Below are 17,584 nucleotides of genomic sequence, written 5' to 3' on the forward strand. Positions count from 1 at the left end.
GACCACCACCAATACGTTTTCTAACTAATCAGACTTGCGTTTTTTCTTAAATTGACGATCAAAACTCCACAAAAATCACAGTCTAACATTGTAGAGTCTCTGCTCATTTGAATATTCCATCAAACTCCAAATGTCAAAAAAAATCTAATTTAAACAAATTCAAACTCAAATATCCATACATAAGCCTAGCAACACACTAAAACATGTTAACACCTAACATCCTAAAATATGCTACATGCTAAAAATGCTAGCATTTTGCTAAAACACGCTATACGTGTTCAAATATGCTATGAACGCATTGCATGAAATTTTATAACTTAATTTAAAATAGTTTAAAAAAAATTAAGTCAAAAAGGTTGAGAACCACTGCCCTAGAAACATGGGAAAACTACCAGAATCTGATTCATAACATTGTTCTTTTGAAACCGGTTCTTTTTCTTCAATATACCAATTGAAGTTCACATAACTGGTCTAACATTTGTTTATGATTCAAACTTGTTCAGTTCTTTTGTTCACCGAGGAGACTAATAATCTAGTCACAGCAGTTAACAACTAACTAGAGGGGGAAATGATCAAACAACTACACTTAAATTTCCATCTGCAGCCATGTGAGAGCTTATGTGCCGTTTCCTTCTGTTCATCAGAGTTATTAGTTATATTTTTATGGTAGTTTAGGTGTTTTTGATCCTGTTATGTCCTTTTTATAAAAAAACAAAAAAAAACTTGACAGCTCCAATCCTCACAACAGAGCACCTATAACATTAATCTAAGGGTCTACTTTTGTGTTTCATGGATGAAAGAAATATGGTTTTGGAACAACATGTGGATGAAAATTTTAAGTTTGGGGTGAACTAATCCCTTAAATTGCATGTTGATGCTTACCACAGTGTAATTGCAACAATAAGCTACGAACTCCTTCACACTAATGATGGTTTTGCACTAAAGGTTCACAGTGTATATTTAATGCACAATCCCACTGGAAAGGCTGCCTGTAAGAGTTTGTCCACCATTTGAATGAATATACTGTGATCCACATGAGTACAGGATCTATATGGCATATATGTACCGTGACTTGGAAGGGGCTGTTGGGGATGTGTTCTCCACCGAAGCGCACACAGATGACGTATTTCCCAGGCTGGGGTGCTGTGTAGAAGATGTCAAATGTTCCATCTTCATTTTCAACTACGTCCACATCCACCTCGCCTCCATCTGGAGTGCACACTGTGCATGTCACCTTGCCCTTCCCAGCGGCCTTTGCATCCACAGTGATGACAGTCTGCTCTCCGATCTGAATAGTTGGACCAACACCAGCTCCTACAGAATACAGAGGTTTAGTAACAGGAATATGCAGGCAGATGTTTTGTTATTAGGGAGTTTAGTACCCATCCCTCCATAGCTCCATTCCACCATGCACTGGATGCAAAATATCTAGAATGTCAAAGCAACAGATAGCTTAAGAAAAGTAGGATCCATCAACACCAGTGGTTCTCAACCAGGGGGTCCCAGGAATCTTCCAAGGGGGCCACAGGATTACTTTATTCTAACCGTTTTTAAATTAATAGATTGATTATTTTAATATATAAAATTTAAATGCTAAAAAACAATCAAGTTGTTAACTAAAATATTACACTGTATTGCTTTTAATGGACTAATATATACAGTTCTTGAATCACAAAATTAACCATGGATAATTTAAAATAATAAATATTTTCTGTATTTCTGCTGTAATTGACAGATTTTTTTCCAAACTTTTTGATTAACAGAAACTGGAAATATCTTTGTCTTCAAATAATGTATTGGGTAAATGGAGACTTTGAGTAAAAAAGGTTGAGAATCACGGATCTAGAAATCTTTTCCTCTGTGACTATAAAAAGATGGATCAACTATCCTGTTCTCCATTGCTTCAATTTCCAGAGTACTAATGTAATACAAAAATGAGAAAAGCTGAGAGAGAAAAAAAAAATATATATATATCAGTACTTGTACATTCCATCATACAGGCATATTGAAGACCTGATACAAGAAGTTAGTGATTAGTTACCTGCAGTCGACAACTAATTCACTATTGTACTGCAAGATAATCTACATGTCTTAGCTAAAGTAGTGGCTAGGACGGCAAAAAATATAAGCCCTTTAGTATCAAATACAATGCAATTTTGCATGCAGGACCAAACTATAAGACTAGAGCATTATTCAAAGCGCTTACCCAAACCGTGACCTCCAATTGAGACTGAGACCGTGAAGCAGAGCAAGAAAAAGTGAAAAAGTAACAATCAGGGCAAAATACAACAAAATGTGTGCAAGAGATAAAACAGAGGTAGGGAATGAAGTGATGGGAATGTGAGCAGCGCTGCACAGGAGGTGTGTGTGTGTGTGTGTGGGTGGGGGATGAAGATGGGAGAAGTACACAGAAACTTTACACACTTTTATACAAAAGAACAAAAAACACTTTCCCTTGTGAAAACCAGCCTGAACATTAGGTTTCAGATTAGACAAAAAAAGGCTCAAAGAACACAGTGGAGAGTCATCAAAACATTTAGTTTCCAGTGACTCCCAAACCACAGGATTATTCTGATCAAGTGTGTATACTGGCAGACTATCTTAAGACACCAGAAATGGGTAAATAAAGAGGCACATTTGCCCTCTCTGTCTGGCAGTCTGGCTCACTTCGCATAAAATACATATTGCAATATAAATTAAAAAAAAAAAACGAATTTTCACCAGATTTTATACAGCTGTAATTGGAAAGAATTAATCTTTTAGAGTGATTAGTGTGATTTTGTTGGTGAGTGTCTGCATAGAAAACGAAAATGTCAAAAAGCTGCAACTTGAAGGTTGAACAATTTGGGAAAAACTTTACAATCTTGGATGTTCACACTTAGGTTTAAGTTGTTTTTTGCGAGGATTATACCTCTTTCAGTAACCATAAAGTGAACAGAGCTTAGGCCAAATTCCCACTGTTTGTGACCCATTCAATAGGACTACAAAATTATAAATATGATTCTAATTGTGATTATTATTAAACTAAAAAACACAAAATACATTGCAATAATACAATTGCAGTGTGACATTGAAAATTATTTGTATTAAATGCTTTTAATTTAAATTGTTTAATTACAATTGTAAAGTTACAATACTAATATTTACAACTTAATTTTTAAATGTTAAACCATTAAGCTTATACTTTGAAACTGGCAACATATTGTTTGCAAACTGCCAGAGAGAAGCATGGCACTGTGAGCAGCTCATGATACAGACATGATACAGATATAAAAAATATTTAATCGTTTTTTTTTTCATATTTTAATTATAACCGCAGCCATCACTTGATCCCATTAAGCCATACCGCAATATCGATTTTATTCCGATATATTGTGCAGCCCTACTATATTATATACTTTCAGATTTAGAGTTCTGATAGCTCAGTAGTTCATTCTGAAATAAATTGAAATGGGTCTCCATGGTATGTATGGTTGTAATCAGTAATGTACAGACTGGTCACAGACTGATAAGACCTGATCATTACATACCTGTGACTGTGCATTTGCTGGCATCTCCTGTGGGCAGGGCTCTGATACGATATGGGGAGTATGGGATCTCATCACCACCATACTTGATGAGAATAGTGTAACGGCCAGTCATGTCAGGCACATAGGACACAAGGTATGTCCCATCCTGATTATCACGAATGTTAGCCTTCTTTGGCTTCCCTTCAGGGTCCTAAAATAAGCATTAAAGAACGAAACACTGCATAAAAGGTTGTACGAGTCAGCAGCTACTTTATGGCTGTAAAGAGAAGCATCAGCTCACAGTGATCTGGACAGCCAAGAGTCCCTCTCCTGCATCTTTGGCATCAATAGTGAACTCCACGGGCAGACTGGCAGGCACACCAGTGGTATTCAGACCAGGACCGCTGGCACGGACCTTACTAGCATCATGAGTGGGCAGAACCTTCACCTTATAAGGACTGAATAAAGAGACCGAAAAGAGTGAGGGGAAATAAAGAGCAAGGAAGGACAGTAATCAAGGGAATTTAAAAATGCACCAGGGCTGCTATTATACCAGTAGTTGATGCTAATGCCAATTTCAACATTACAGCAAAAACTAATCTGCTATTGAATACATTACTTTATGCTGTTAAATATTAATATAAACAATAAAAACACCCTTAAAATATAGTACACACTATCAATGCTGTAGCAAGTATGATCATTACATTTATACATTTATTTTTATTTAAGCATAGACTTTCTTTTCTTTGGTACTGGTACATTTGACAGAACTAAAAACCAAAACACTAAGCTTTTTTTGTAAAGCCATGTCAGTTTCTTTCAATGAGTATCTTTCAACCTGGATTATGCAATAAAAATAATGGCTAAAACAATAAAAACGATATAAAAGATGATTAAGATCCATTTTAAAAACAAATTTTTATTCAAGACTGACATTAAACTTTAGGTAACATTATGCTCAGTCGTGTGGTTCATTCGGTTTTTGTTTAGGACACTCTTGAAAGGGTTAGAGACATGTAAAAGGGTGGTGACATGTAAGGTTACAATTTACCTTTGTGGGATCTCCTCATCAGCATACAGGACGTTAATTGAATACGGACCCTCCCTGGTGGGTACGTAGCTGACCGTGTGAGTCCGGTCACCATTATCCACCACCTCAACAGGCTCCACGACTCCTTCATGACAAACAGTAATCGTCACAATCCTCCGATTCAATGGAGGGGAAAAAACATCCAAACAAATGACTCTTGAGTCAAGCGCTCACCTTTGGGTCCCTGCACTCTGACCTGCAAAGGAGCCACTCCAGCCTTGCTTGCATCCACAGCAAAGACCTGTGGGATATTGGCACGCACGTTGTTTCCAAGCCCCTGACCCTGGCATTTCACTTTAGTTGCGTCGACAGTATCGTGGACAGGTACAGAGAAAGGGCTTCCTGTAAAGGGGGGGAGATAATCAATAAATGAGATAAAAATCTAATAAATAAATAAGGGTGTAACAGATCGTAGTTGATCCGTACGGACCAGGCCCCATGCTTCGGCTCGCATGTGATTCGCGGATTAACTGCTAAGTTGAACCGCCATAGAGTGAAAAGTTTATCATTTGCATGCGTTTTGTCTTGCCAATTTACACATTCAAGTGCAAGAGGCAAAAGAGAACTCAACTCTGTTATCGCACACAGCTGCTTTTCAATAGCTCAAAACCACAATTTATTCCTCTTTTGCGTCACCTAGCGCCTGAACGGACAAGCACAAAATTGTAAAAACACCTGTCTCGGCAAGCATTCACGTAAACACAGTCATTATATTTTAAGTGAATGTAAATGGTTGAGAAAGAAATAGGATGTGTATCATTATATTGGATCCATGCATTAGGTCTTAGACAGCAGCAGGTCTATATAGGCTGCTTTCAATTTGTCATTAATGGTAATCAAAGGGAAAAAAACTCAGCTTTAACCAAGATTAATATACATTTAATTTATACAGTGTTATTTTACATTTAATTTCTACATTTATGTACCTGAATACTACTGTTAGACTTATATTGTATTCATCCATGCGTTTGGTGTATTTGTTCTTTTATTACTGACTGTTCACTTTTCTTTAATAATGTTTGAACTTTAGCTAGGCTAGTAGTTGTTGCTGTGGTATCAAAGTACTTAAAGTGTGCTTTAAGTAATAAATGTGAAGCAAAGTTACATTTTGCCTATCCGATCCACAACTCAAACCATAATATGACCCTAACCGGGAGTTTTGTGATCCATTGCATCACTAATAAATAACTAAATAAACTAACACATGATGCAAAAATACTAAAACACTAACACATGAATACTAACCAGTGATTGGTTGGCCTCCATAGGTAACATTGAGGTTGTATGTGCCTGGCTCATATGGGATGTATTCAACACAACAGCTGCCATCTTTGTTATCAGTGCAAGACATTTTGGCCTCAGAAGGTCCCTCCATAGCCAGCCCCAATCCACCAGTACCAGCCCCACTGGATAAGATACAGACGAGAAGTGAGGCAGAGAACCTTACAACCAGACCGACTGATGCAGTGACTGCTTTTTGGTTCATTTTGAGCTGCTGTTTTCTTGATCAAATCAGAGTGCTGAATCTACCCACCGGGTCTCCACTGTAAACTTGTTGTGTTTGTTGGTGATGCCAGACTGAAGTCCTGGGCCATGTACACGCACACGTGCAGGATCACAACCCTCGGTCACCGGCACACGGAACGGGCTCTTGGGAACCGGGCTGCTATCGTAAGCGACCTCAACGCTGTGTGTGCCTTAATATATGCCACAGAAGATTAGAGTAAATGCAATCTATAATATTACAGTAATATACTTCATTTTTACAGATTTTTAAAAGTGGTGCATATCCTTGTAAATCTTACTACAAATGATGCTAAGAAAGGATTTGATACAATATATTAAAATTAAATAAAATAAAACTAACAACTAAAATGAATTATTTTAAAAGCTACAAATGAATTCAAAGCATCACATTATAATTCAAAGTACAAATGAAATGCAATTAAATACATTTTAAAGATTAAAAGATTAATGTTAGTTAAGCATGGGATGAAATTGATGATTTAAAAATAAAAAATGAAAACGGAAACTCACCCTCCTCATAAGGTGTGTACTCCACTTGGTAAGTGCCATCTCCCAGGTCTCTGATCAGAGCGTCAGTGCGGTTGCCTGATGGGTTATTGATACACGTCTTGATATGATTGCCCCCCGTTTTGGTGAGAGCACGAGCATCCACAGTGAAATCAGTAGTGGCCTCCCGGAAAACACCTGCAGTTGAACATTCAAAGTGACCAAATGAGCAAAGAAAAGTAATTCCTGTCTTATAAACCTGAGAAGACCACACTACCTTTGCCCTCCACTCCAGGTCCGAACACTTTTACTCCACTGGTTTCCACAGCAGGCTCCACATTAAGTCTGGCTGGGAAGTTTGGCACATCCTGATCACCGTAGCGAATGGTGAGGGTATAAGCTCCGGGGTAGAGAGGGATATAAGTGATGGTGTAAGTTCCATCCCCATTGTCTTGAATATGGACTTCAGCCTCAGTGCCATTGTCTGAGATTATCTCTATGGTCAGCTCAGCAGGACCAGCATTAGTGCAATCGACCACAAACTTTCCTGGCTCGCCAACCTTAGCTCGCTCCAGGCCTGGCCCAGAACATCGCACCTACACATTAGAAGAGACGTTGGGATATGAATAAAAGAGTGCATTTGTTCTACAACTAAAGCCAATGAGGGGATCCGATGCCAAAAAACACTCACTGAGAAGTTGTGCAACATTAAGCAAATTACAGTTTGTAGAATAAACAACCCATAAGAGCTTTTCCTGATGCCTTTTTGTAGTCTTGTAAAACCAGCAATAATATTTAATTCCTAGGTTGAGCAACATTTTCAAACTGCCTCACCTTAGATGGATCAGTGGGTGCAATTGCTTCCACAGGGAATGGACTGCCAGGGATGGGGGCACCATCATATGTCAGTTCAACCTCATAGGGTCCCTTATCTCTGGGGATAAAACGAACCTGGCTGGTTTCTGGGCTCAGGCCTGGTTCAACTTTACAGGGCACTGATTTACCAGATGGACCTGTAACCTTTGCGCCAACCTTGCCCTGACCACCTGCTCCTTTAGACTTGACTGTGATGTCCTGATCCTTTCCAACAGCCATTGCTTGGAAGAAAAAAAAAAAGAAAAAAAGCAGATAACTTGACTTTTAAATGGGTGTTCATAACTCAGGTTAATTGGTCACAAACTAGACAAGGAAATTGATAACTTACTATCACCAAGACCAGCCACTTTAACTTTACTGAGGTCCAGAGATGGGGCAACTGCTACAGCAAATGGGCTCTTGGGAATGGGATCACCACCATAGGTGACATTCAAACCCATATTGCCCTAAAGAAGAAAATTAGCACTTAGATTCCACAGAAGTCAAAGGATAAATGATTTTTAGTAAACCGCTCATCATCAGTCATGGGAAGTTGAAATATCAAACATGTACTCACCTGTTGGACAGGAGTGTATTTAACAGTGTGGGTGCCGTCATGATTGTTGAGGATGTCAAAGTCACGGACCGCCTCTCCCTTGTTGGGTCCAGTGAACTGAGCATCAAGTTTAGCTTTGCCTGCGGCCTTTGTGTTTACAGTGAAATTAGTGGGTTTGTTCAGCTCCACACCTTGAGAGAAATAAGAGCTATTTTTTTGTTCACTATTACAGAGATTCACTTTTAAACTAAAAACAAACTGAGGGGTGAAAAAAAAAAAATGTGTTAAGTCAAACGAAAACCTTTTTTTTTTTTTTTTTTTAAATAAAAAACACTTAATTTACTTTTTCACAAAAAAATAATAATTTACAAACATGATGGCTTCCAGAGATGCCATGTTAGTCTTTGCCATTAATCTCACCAGTGCGGCTGAGTCCAGGCCCCTCTGCTTTAACTTTGCTGGCATCATGAGAGGGATCGACTTTGATTCTGATGGGAGTCATGGGAATGGTCTAGAAAACAAAAAAGGTTTGAATAAAAGTAACCCCACTAGACCACTTCTCCACATACACATGTATTTCCTCTTACCTGATTAGCAAACAGCACCATGATTGTGTAGCTGCCTGCTCCAGGGGGAGTGTATTTGACAGTGAATGTATCATTGTCATTTCTAATGATGTCAAAATCAATGTCAGCCTCAGCAGGTCCCACCACACCTGGAGCACATTTGATGCCTATGCTGATATCACCTAGACAAAGAGACAAAAAAACTATTAAGCTTACTTGCCCATAAAAGACATGAGAATATTAGTTCACGTCATTCTTTTAGAGTTCAAGCTCTTACCCTGTCCAGCCTCAGCGCAATCCACAGTGAAGTATGTGGGTTCAAATGCCTTCAGGCCCGTCTTGGCCACTCCAGGTCCTGATACTTTAACCTTATTGGGATGGCACCCTGCCCCAATATTCATCTACACAACAAATACAGTGAAAACACAAAGTAATACACTAAGTAACAAACAGCAATAGTAACATTTGAAGCTTCTACAATATATGCATTATAAAAGTATTTTAATGCATTAATTATGCCTTGTAATGCACCATATAATGCACTGTATGATCTCATAAATAATAAGTAAAACACCAAGAGAAACAATGCATTAAAACATAAGACAAACACAACTAAGGAATCTGCTAATATTAAAATGCATATAATATTATGAAAATACGTAATGCGACAGTGTACATTATGAATACCTTTATAATACATAAAGACTTCAAGTAAAGTGCTAGCACAGTAATTCTAAGGATCTTGACCATTTTTGAATTACTACCCACCCTGAATGGGCTCTCTGGGATGTTGACTCCGCCCCATGACACCATCACAGTGTGTTTGAGAGGTTTGCGAGGGGTGTAGCTGCAGCTGTATGTTCCATTGCCATTGTCCTTCACCTGCACATCCACTGGGTTTCCATCACGGTCCTGAGAGGGAACGAGCTTGTTAGTGCTTTGATTTAGAGAGATGTAGGTCAGTCATGTGCAATAAAGCAAGATTAACACCTGAGCTTGAATCTTCAGAGGAGCTTTGCCACCAAGTTTGGCATCTACAGTGAACTCAGCTGGTTTGCCAACTGACAGGCCAGAGCTCTGCAGACCTGGACCATAAGCCTTCACCTGAATTACAAATGAGACACACCAACAGCCCATTTTAAATCTGTACAATATGGACTACCAACTTCTCATATTAGGAATCATTTTCACATCGAACCTCTAGAAGGAAGCCAGATTCATTACCTTGTCAGGATAAAAGTCTTTTCCTGGAGCAGGCTCGATTTCAGCCATGAAAGGGCTGAGCTGGATGTCCTCATTCTTACATAGCACATGAACGGCATATTCGCCCGGTTCTGTGGGCCAGTACCTCACGTCACAGGAGCCATCTCCCTTATCGTCACATTCGATCTTAGCCGGGGATGGGCCCTCCACTGAGAAACCTGAACGGAGAATTCCCAAAATTGAGACTGCTGTTCTGGATTTACAATTCAAAACGTATTAAAAAATAAAAATAAAAACTTTAAACAAAATGTTAAATGTTATTTCTGTTCAAACAGGCAGATAAAAGTAGACCAAGCTAGTGGAACATACCCAAAGTGCCCACATCATCCCCAACAGCTTCCACAACAAAGTCAGCGGATTTGCCTACAACACCACTCTCTAGTCCTGGACCCCATGCCCTCACCGGCTGTGGTCCTGCTTCAGACCCAATCTTCACCTCAAATGGGCTGGATGAGAGATGAGAGACATTTAGTCTAATCATCTCTAGTTTAAACAGTAGATCATGGCACTAGCAACACCAAGATTATGGTTTAAGAACATGGAGGGATATGTAATGCATGTCGCATGGGATAATAGCGCTTGACCAATGTATAAATATTAATGTGTTTTACCTGCGTGGGATGTGCTGTCCGCCCCATGTGATTGTGATGATGTAATTCCCAGGTGTGGTGGGGTAATACTCATAGCTGTACTCGCCATCTCCCAGATCCTTCTTCTTACAGGGCTCCTCAAGACCCTCTGTATAATAAATACTACAGTTGAGTAACTATATCATAAAACATCTAGTACTAATAGCATGGAGTTAATACAGAGGGCTCTGGCAGTGGGAATATGTCAACTGGAGTGTGGTGTCCACTCACTGGGTCCTTTGATGGTGACTTTCAGTTCTCCAGTACCAGCACCTTTGGTGTAAACCTTAAACTCGGCAGTCTCCTTAATCCTCAAGCCTTTAGGCTGCAGACCACGACCCTTGGCTTTACACAGGCTTGGATTACAGGCTGGTTAAAAAAGACAGTCAAGTTAGTATAAATTGTAGTTAAATGTGTACCCTTCCATTTACAAAAAGGAAATTAATTTGTTTAATACATGTTAAGGTCCATCATTTGCCAGGGCACTCAATTACTAATCAATACAAAACACACACACAAAAAAAAGAAATACAAAAAAAGAAATGAATAAAAATCTATTTTGCTACATTCCTATTGGGGGGTAAACAGTCACTTTCTTATGGAGCTAAAGAAAATAAAACCAGTAATTACAAGAGTTTAAAAAAAACTTTACACTGTCTGATATAAAGTTGTAACTGTGAAATACGGTGTCACAATTATGAAGAATATTCCATTTCTGATATGTAATGTAAGGCTTTACAGCCTCTACACGGTCATGACAGGGTTGAAACATACTAACTGTCTGTGCAAAGTTGGGTAAGTAGTCTCATGTTAGCATGTTTGTCGTCAGGAGTATTCTTGAAACTGTATTTGTTTAACATTATTCCAATTTAATGCCTTACAATACAGACTTTCATAGTTTTTAAAAACAAAGCTGTACAACAGTAATGCAGTGTACAGAGTGACTAGTTAATTATTTTATTCTTTGATACCAGAAGCTGTTGGAGCAAAACTTCTATTGAAACTATTCTTTAAAAAGGAAGGAAAACACAGAGCATGTTAGAGGAGAGATATTAGGCTCTGCTCATGGTATAAATTCTTATCTTTTTCTGTCTTGATCCAAATAGCCTTACAAGAGGAAGTGTTCGTGGTAAGAATGACTTTACAGTGTTGAATGATACTGGTGGAAAACTGTCTGATAATAAAATGCTATTATTAATGTTCCATTTGACTTCTGCGCCACACACTACTGAGTAACAGGAATTTAGCTTTTTTTCCAACACTACAGGAGTGTCTACACATCTCCTGAGAAACGAACATCTATTAGCACTTATATGGACAGTTAAGCATTTTCAGGTCAGTAAAATCAGTGGTCTAAAATGGTGTTATTGTAATTTCACTGGCACTATATAAATGTAAAGGGGTTTGTTGCCTAAAGTGAGGGGCAACTGAAAAAGAAAACAAAAGGACATTGACAAAAACAGCAGGTCAAGTACCCAAGACATATCCAAGGAAACAGGAAATGACATCAAAAGCCAAAAGGAGGCCGATCCAAAGAGAGAAGGAAAGATACCAGTGGATGTAGACCGCACCCGTCCTTCAAAAGGAGAGACAATTTCCAGTGAAGAAAAACAGAGGAAAAAGACAGCAAGAAAGCAATGCAGACAAAAGAACATGCAGCAAGGACAGATAACAAACCTAAACTATCTTTGTTTTATACAGAATATTCAGTGGTAATGGCCTTTCCGTGTCTCGTTTAACTGAATCCTGTGTGTATATCCTCTTGACCTACTTCCCTTTCCTGCCTCTCAAACTGAATACATTCATGCTTAGCTCTTCCCTGGCACTTACCCTCTCCCACATGGACTGTGTAAGGACTCTTGGAGATCTGGCCCCCAGCAAAGGTGATATAGATGATGTGCTGGCCCTCCAGAGTGGGCTTGTAGGTACATCGGTAGCTGCTATTGCCCTTATCCTCAACACTGCACTCAATAGTGTCCCTCTTTCCACTGGGGTCCATAATGACCACCTCAACCTCTCCTACTCCAGCACCTGAGAGAGAAATCTGTTATGTAAAAAAGCCTATTTTGACTGTACGTCATTTACATAAAAAAAAGAAAAAGGAAAATACTTATTTTGCTCATTTAATTGAATGAAACTTAAAACGAAAAAATTAAACGCTTATTTTGCTTGTGTTATTTATTCATTATTTATTGCATTTTATAAATAAATTAAACCCAAAATGCAGACAAAATTATCATTTTATTTATTAATTTATTTTTGTTATTTTGATTAAATAAAATTACAATTTTATTTATTTCGATAACTAAAAAGAACGATTTTTTAATCCAAATAAAGAAATAACATGGGAAGCATTTTATTTGTTTCTTAAAATGCTTATTTTTGCCATTTATTTTAAAATATTTAGTTTTATTTAGAAAACACAAGAAAATATATTTTGTTTCATTTTAAATTCTATTTTATTTTAATTTCACATAAAATAAAGTGCTTTTTTCTTTATTTTGCATTTATGAAAAATGTACTTATACCATCATTAACAAAAATAATTGTATTTTCATCTAGACTGTCACACTATGTATGATATACTGTGGGCGAGTACCAGCTGTGTAGACATCAAAGTATGTGGTTTTGTTGGCAATGTTGCCTGCAGGCTCAAGTCCTGGGCCCTGGGCAGTGACCTTGCTGGAGTCTCCCTGAGCCATTCCCACATCTACCTCAAATGGACTCTTGGAGATGTGTTGTCCTGCAAACAGCACGGTCACCTAGGACAACAGACACAGGTCAGTCTATTAAAAGCCAGGAAAGACTGTTTCTTCCACACTTTAAGGCACTGCCCTTATTATGAATATCACATATTGCATTTTGTCCCATTCTAGGTTTTCCATTTTTATTTTCATCTTTTTTTAGGTGTCTTTAAACTTTTAGGTACCTTGTGCTGTCCAGTGACTTTTGGTACATAGAACACGGAGTAAGTGCGGTTCTTGTCATTGTTGGCAGTGACTTTAGCTTCCTCGCGGTGGCCGGCTGGGTCTTCCACGTAAACCAGTACCTCGCCCATACCAGCGCTGATAGTCTCAACAGTGAACACAGCCTTCTTCATCACAACATTACCTGTGGGCTCAATACCTACATGGCACAGAACAATATCTTCTCTTAACCAAGAACTGACTCTCAAACATTAAAATGATATCAACAGCAGACATCACTAAACTAAAAACCACAGCAAACAAAACTAATTGATCACGATATACCTGGTCCATATGCACGGGCCTTTTTGGGGTTGAGTTTGGGCCGCAGGGGGGCACCAGGCTTGAGTTTGGCTTTGGGGAACTGGGACAGATATGTCATAACGGAGTGCTCATCCACATTGGGATCAACAATTTCTTCTGGAGTGATCACCTGGTGAAGAAACAAAGAATGTGATTTAGCCCAAACGCATGCAATTAGTAAAAACTTTGTAAAACAAGGTAATTATTAGTAAAGTGTTTAGCAAGTGTTCATTGTGCAATATGGTGTCTTGAAGCCAAGCCCACATGGCAGCAGGAAATTTATGTCGATTGGCAAAACACACACAAGAAGTAGTCTGTATCATAGTAACTTCTACCCAGAGGACGGAAACCTATCTAACCACATGCATAACCGATGGCACGCAATACACCAGGCTTGGCACGCATCGCAGCAACAAAAAAAACACTGGGTAATTTCAGGACATCAGTACAGAAAAAGTGATTTGACTCAGTTCCTTATGCATCTAGTCTTTTTGTTTTTAAATGAATAAAACCATAAGCACTACGGTAATACTAGGTGAGATTACATACTGAAACTGTACCATTATGACCAAGGTGAAAACAGCATGTGGGGTGTAAGAGCCGAATGATTTTTCATTTGCTTCCATTCCAATTTAGGTCATGATGAAACCACAAAAGCTATGGTTGTTGCACTAAATTAAAACACACCAGGTAGGGGCTCTAGAACATTGTTCTCTGATTATTCAGTAGTTAATGAAAAGGAAAGAGATGACTGAACTAAAATAAAGTACCTGAGGAACACCAAGCCAGTCATCAGCCTGCTGCATGGCCTCCCTGGCATTGTCCACAGGCTTGGTCTGATCCCAGGAATCCCAGTCTGGACAAAGACCTGCAAACAAAAAAACAAAAAAAAAACAAATTGTATTTGGCCATCAAAGTTTAAGGACTGACATTAGACTAGTTTTTATATATATCATTTTTAAACTGTTACATAGAAACGACTCACACTTAAATAGTTAATCAAACTCTAACACCTTTTAATGAGCATCTTTTTTTGTTCAAGACAAATATATATATATACACATACACTTGTCTAACCAGAAGAATTTAATACTAAGGGTTTCAGCCCTCAAGTGGTATAAAAAGATCTTGAGATCTTTCATGGTTCCCAGATCCCCTGTTCACCTGGAGCACAACTGTCCACCAGCGCGCCAAGGGCTTTCCCAGACTGCCAGTCGCGGCTGAAGTTGGTGATGGGCAGCTCGGGCAGCTTGTTCTGTATCCATCCGAGCAGCCTCTGCTTGGGCGTCTTCTGCTTGCTTTCTTCGGTCTCCTCCTCCTCGTCCCACATGGGCATGGAGATGGAATAATGCAGGATAAGAGTCCATATCAGACCCAGGATCAGCTTCAGGTTCCCATCCACTATGGCCTTACTGTCTGTAACACAGATAGAGAGACTGGTTACACAGAGACTGCCAAAACACATTGAGGTAAATTGATCTTTAACCCATAAAGCTGGAACAAATCTTTTTACCATTCAGCGCAATATGGTGCAAGATGTTACTGACCATCCTAGAAATGGTCACCAAACAATGAAGTGTTTGTATCTGCACTGCATATTTGAAACATTCAGACTTAAAGCTGGCACGACTTCAGATTCAGAGTGTAGATAATAATTAGAGGAGACATTTGTGGATTAAACTGTCTAGATGGTTGGCACGGTCCAATCTGAGGGTCTTTTCAGGACAATTTCAATTTGAAAGAGCCAGATGAAGCCTTATAGCCTTTTATAAGTTCTGCAATAAAAAGAGAGGGAAATAAATGTAAACCCATATCCTCAAGTCACTTCGCACCCGTGTTGACATCAAGATCTGAACACTATGATCTACACCCTCATACAACACTTTCACACTTCCCTTTCCCTTGCCATTTCGCTTAAACAAGAGCCTACGCCCATCCAGAATGTGGTTTTAGGCTTGCACGTGTCCTGAGACACAAAAGACAGTTGAAACTATTCAAAGCACAGACAGAACACCCACACTCTTATCCTACACTGCATTTAGTATATAAGTGAATCAAGAGATATTTGAAGATAATGTGGATAATCGTTCACTGATAGGGCTTGCATGCTCTTGGGGGTGGATATGGGCAGGGCAGGGCAGGGCAGTGCAGTGCAACTTCCTGTTATAACTGAATCATGCTCCACTGAGGATGCAGTTAACCTTTGCAGGGGACAAAAGGGAGGTGAGACCATTTCAATGTAACACAGAAATCAATGTGTGCTACCAGCATTGAGCAAAAAGGAGGTGACGTTATTTGAACTGGAAAACTTTGATTTGGCAATGAGTATGCCTACAAGTTGAGTATGCCTTGTTCCAGATTAGATTTTAAAAGGTTAGTTCACCCAAAAACATTGGAACTAAATGAGGATAAGCATTTAATGACAAACACATAGGACTTTAATTCATATTTGAAACAACTTTTGGTAATGCAATAAAAAGATTCTAGTTGTTAAAATAAGTTAATAATTTCAACATTTAAATGAACACATTAAAATAAAAAATGTCAATGCACAGTGCTCAAATATGTTAAACACTTGGATTACAGTGTTCAATTCATAAGGATTGCTTTTACAATTAACTTTTTGAATGGTCAAAAGTTAAGAGAATGGACATTCACAGGAGGCATGACATAAGGGAGAGTAAAATACCATTTTAATTTGAGTAAACAATTTTAAAATCTAACAAAGCTAGCTGTTGTCACAAACAGGAAAGAAAGCACTTTATCTGTTCAGAAATAGACTCAAAATGAATGCATTGTATATTGTGAGATCTCACATAACATTTTATCCCCCAGTTATCCAACAGTGCTTGTTTGGCCATGTAAAATGGTCACATTTTTCTCTAGTTCTGGTCTCCCGGTGTGGTTCACAAACCATGAGCCCCCAGAGTCTGATGGAATTCAGCTTGGCTTCTGGGGAAGGTGCTGTTGAACCTTCTATGATCCCTTTATTTTCAGACCAAACACACTGGGCATGCGATTCAGCAACAGGGCAATAATACGAAAATTTATGAACCCCAAAAAAATAAAAAAATAAAGTGCCATTATGGTTAATACTGGAAGGGGAAGTTTAAACATCACCAAATTCTTCCAGAGTCAGCTCAAATGGAACATCCTGTAGATCATGCAAACTTTGTGACTCTGAAGAATCTTATTACTACAAGAGCATTGAAGGGGAAAACAAATTATGAGTGAAATATTAGAAGCAAGCCCATAGTCAGGATAATATAATAGGGTAGACTATGATGAGTGACTATTGCAGTCTGATTCACTGTAATGCCAGTGAAATGAAGACAGAAATAACAAAAAGACTAAATGAATGTGTTATTACATTGGAACTTGTTGGTGCTTGTTTAAGGTATTAGAGGCGGACCTAACAACCAACGCAAGCCAGGGCAGGGCTTACAAAGACATCCTGAAGGCCAAAAAGCAAATCATAGACAATACAATTAAAATGATCCACAGTTTTTTTCTTTCATGCAGCATATTTTTTGGCCTTTAGGGCCTTGGGAGATGATCTACTTCTGACATCTCAAAATCCTTTGGCGGTTCGTTTTATCATGGTCAAAGTCAGAGTAAAGACCTTGAGACTCAGTAGAATAGGCTATTGTGCCATCTTATTCATCACCCCCCAGCGACCCTCCCTCACTGACAGAACAGCGTGCAGGGCTTTGTGGTTCCCACGAAAATATGCAAATGTTAAATGTTTCAGGAGGTCTTTTTGGGGTGCATTTGGAATGGGGGTAGTGATGTTTGAATGAAGAGTCTGCTAGTCTGTCTTAGTCCTGTATA

General features: G+C 38.8%; 1 protein-coding gene and 1 long non-coding RNA gene across 4 annotated transcripts in view; both read right to left on the reverse strand.

Annotated features, from left to right (window-relative positions):
- Positions 1–17,584, reverse strand: part of flna (filamin A, alpha (actin binding protein 280)) — a 41,237-nt gene that overhangs the window by 9,354 nt on the left and 14,299 nt on the right. For 2 of the 3 annotated variants that reach the window (XM_082145407.1, XM_082145406.1), the window contains exons 3-29: positions 14,918–15,169; positions 14,524–14,621; positions 13,736–13,883; positions 13,414–13,610; positions 13,084–13,246; positions 12,315–12,515; positions 10,716–10,853; positions 10,467–10,593; positions 10,165–10,301; positions 9,817–10,013; positions 9,583–9,696; positions 9,361–9,504; positions 8,870–8,993; positions 8,614–8,774; positions 8,447–8,537; positions 8,048–8,217; positions 7,820–7,937; positions 7,450–7,712; positions 6,893–7,211; positions 6,640–6,813; positions 6,137–6,299; positions 5,848–6,008; positions 4,777–4,944; positions 4,564–4,687; positions 3,811–3,967; positions 3,531–3,720; positions 1,067–1,314 (exon numbers count right to left, since the gene is read on the reverse strand). In XM_082145407.1, the coding sequence (XP_082001533.1) occupies positions 1,067–1,314; positions 3,531–3,720; positions 3,811–3,967; positions 4,564–4,687; positions 4,777–4,944; positions 5,848–6,008; positions 6,137–6,299; positions 6,640–6,813; positions 6,893–7,211; positions 7,450–7,712; positions 7,820–7,937; positions 8,048–8,217; positions 8,447–8,537; positions 8,614–8,774; positions 8,870–8,993; positions 9,361–9,504; positions 9,583–9,696; positions 9,817–10,013; positions 10,165–10,301; positions 10,467–10,593; positions 10,716–10,853; positions 12,315–12,515; positions 13,084–13,246; positions 13,414–13,610; positions 13,736–13,883; positions 14,524–14,621; positions 14,918–15,169 (4,547 nt within the window). Of the gene's footprint in view, positions 1–1,066; positions 1,315–2,206; positions 2,231–3,530; positions 3,721–3,810; positions 3,968–4,563; positions 4,688–4,776; positions 4,945–5,847; positions 6,009–6,136; positions 6,300–6,639; positions 6,814–6,892; positions 7,212–7,449; positions 7,713–7,819; positions 7,938–8,047; positions 8,218–8,446; positions 8,538–8,613; positions 8,775–8,869; positions 8,994–9,360; positions 9,505–9,582; positions 9,697–9,816; positions 10,014–10,164; positions 10,302–10,466; positions 10,594–10,715; positions 10,854–12,314; positions 12,516–13,083; positions 13,247–13,413; positions 13,611–13,735; positions 13,884–14,523; positions 14,622–14,917; positions 15,170–17,584 lie in introns of all 3 variants that reach the window. The other variant, XM_082145405.1, reaches the window with a different exon arrangement.
- LOC309480802 lies at positions 2,707–3,524 on the reverse strand. The gene is made up of 2 exons (XR_014199786.1): positions 3,133–3,524; positions 2,707–3,093 (listed from the first exon to the last, which is right to left on the reverse strand). It is a non-coding gene; the product is annotated as an uncharacterized lncRNA (long non-coding RNA).

Source organism: Leuciscus leuciscus (genome assembly GCF_965113295.1).
Source record: "Leuciscus leuciscus genome assembly, chromosome: 18".
In the NCBI taxonomy this organism is placed as follows: domain Eukaryota; kingdom Metazoa; phylum Chordata; class Actinopteri; order Cypriniformes; family Leuciscidae; genus Leuciscus; species Leuciscus leuciscus.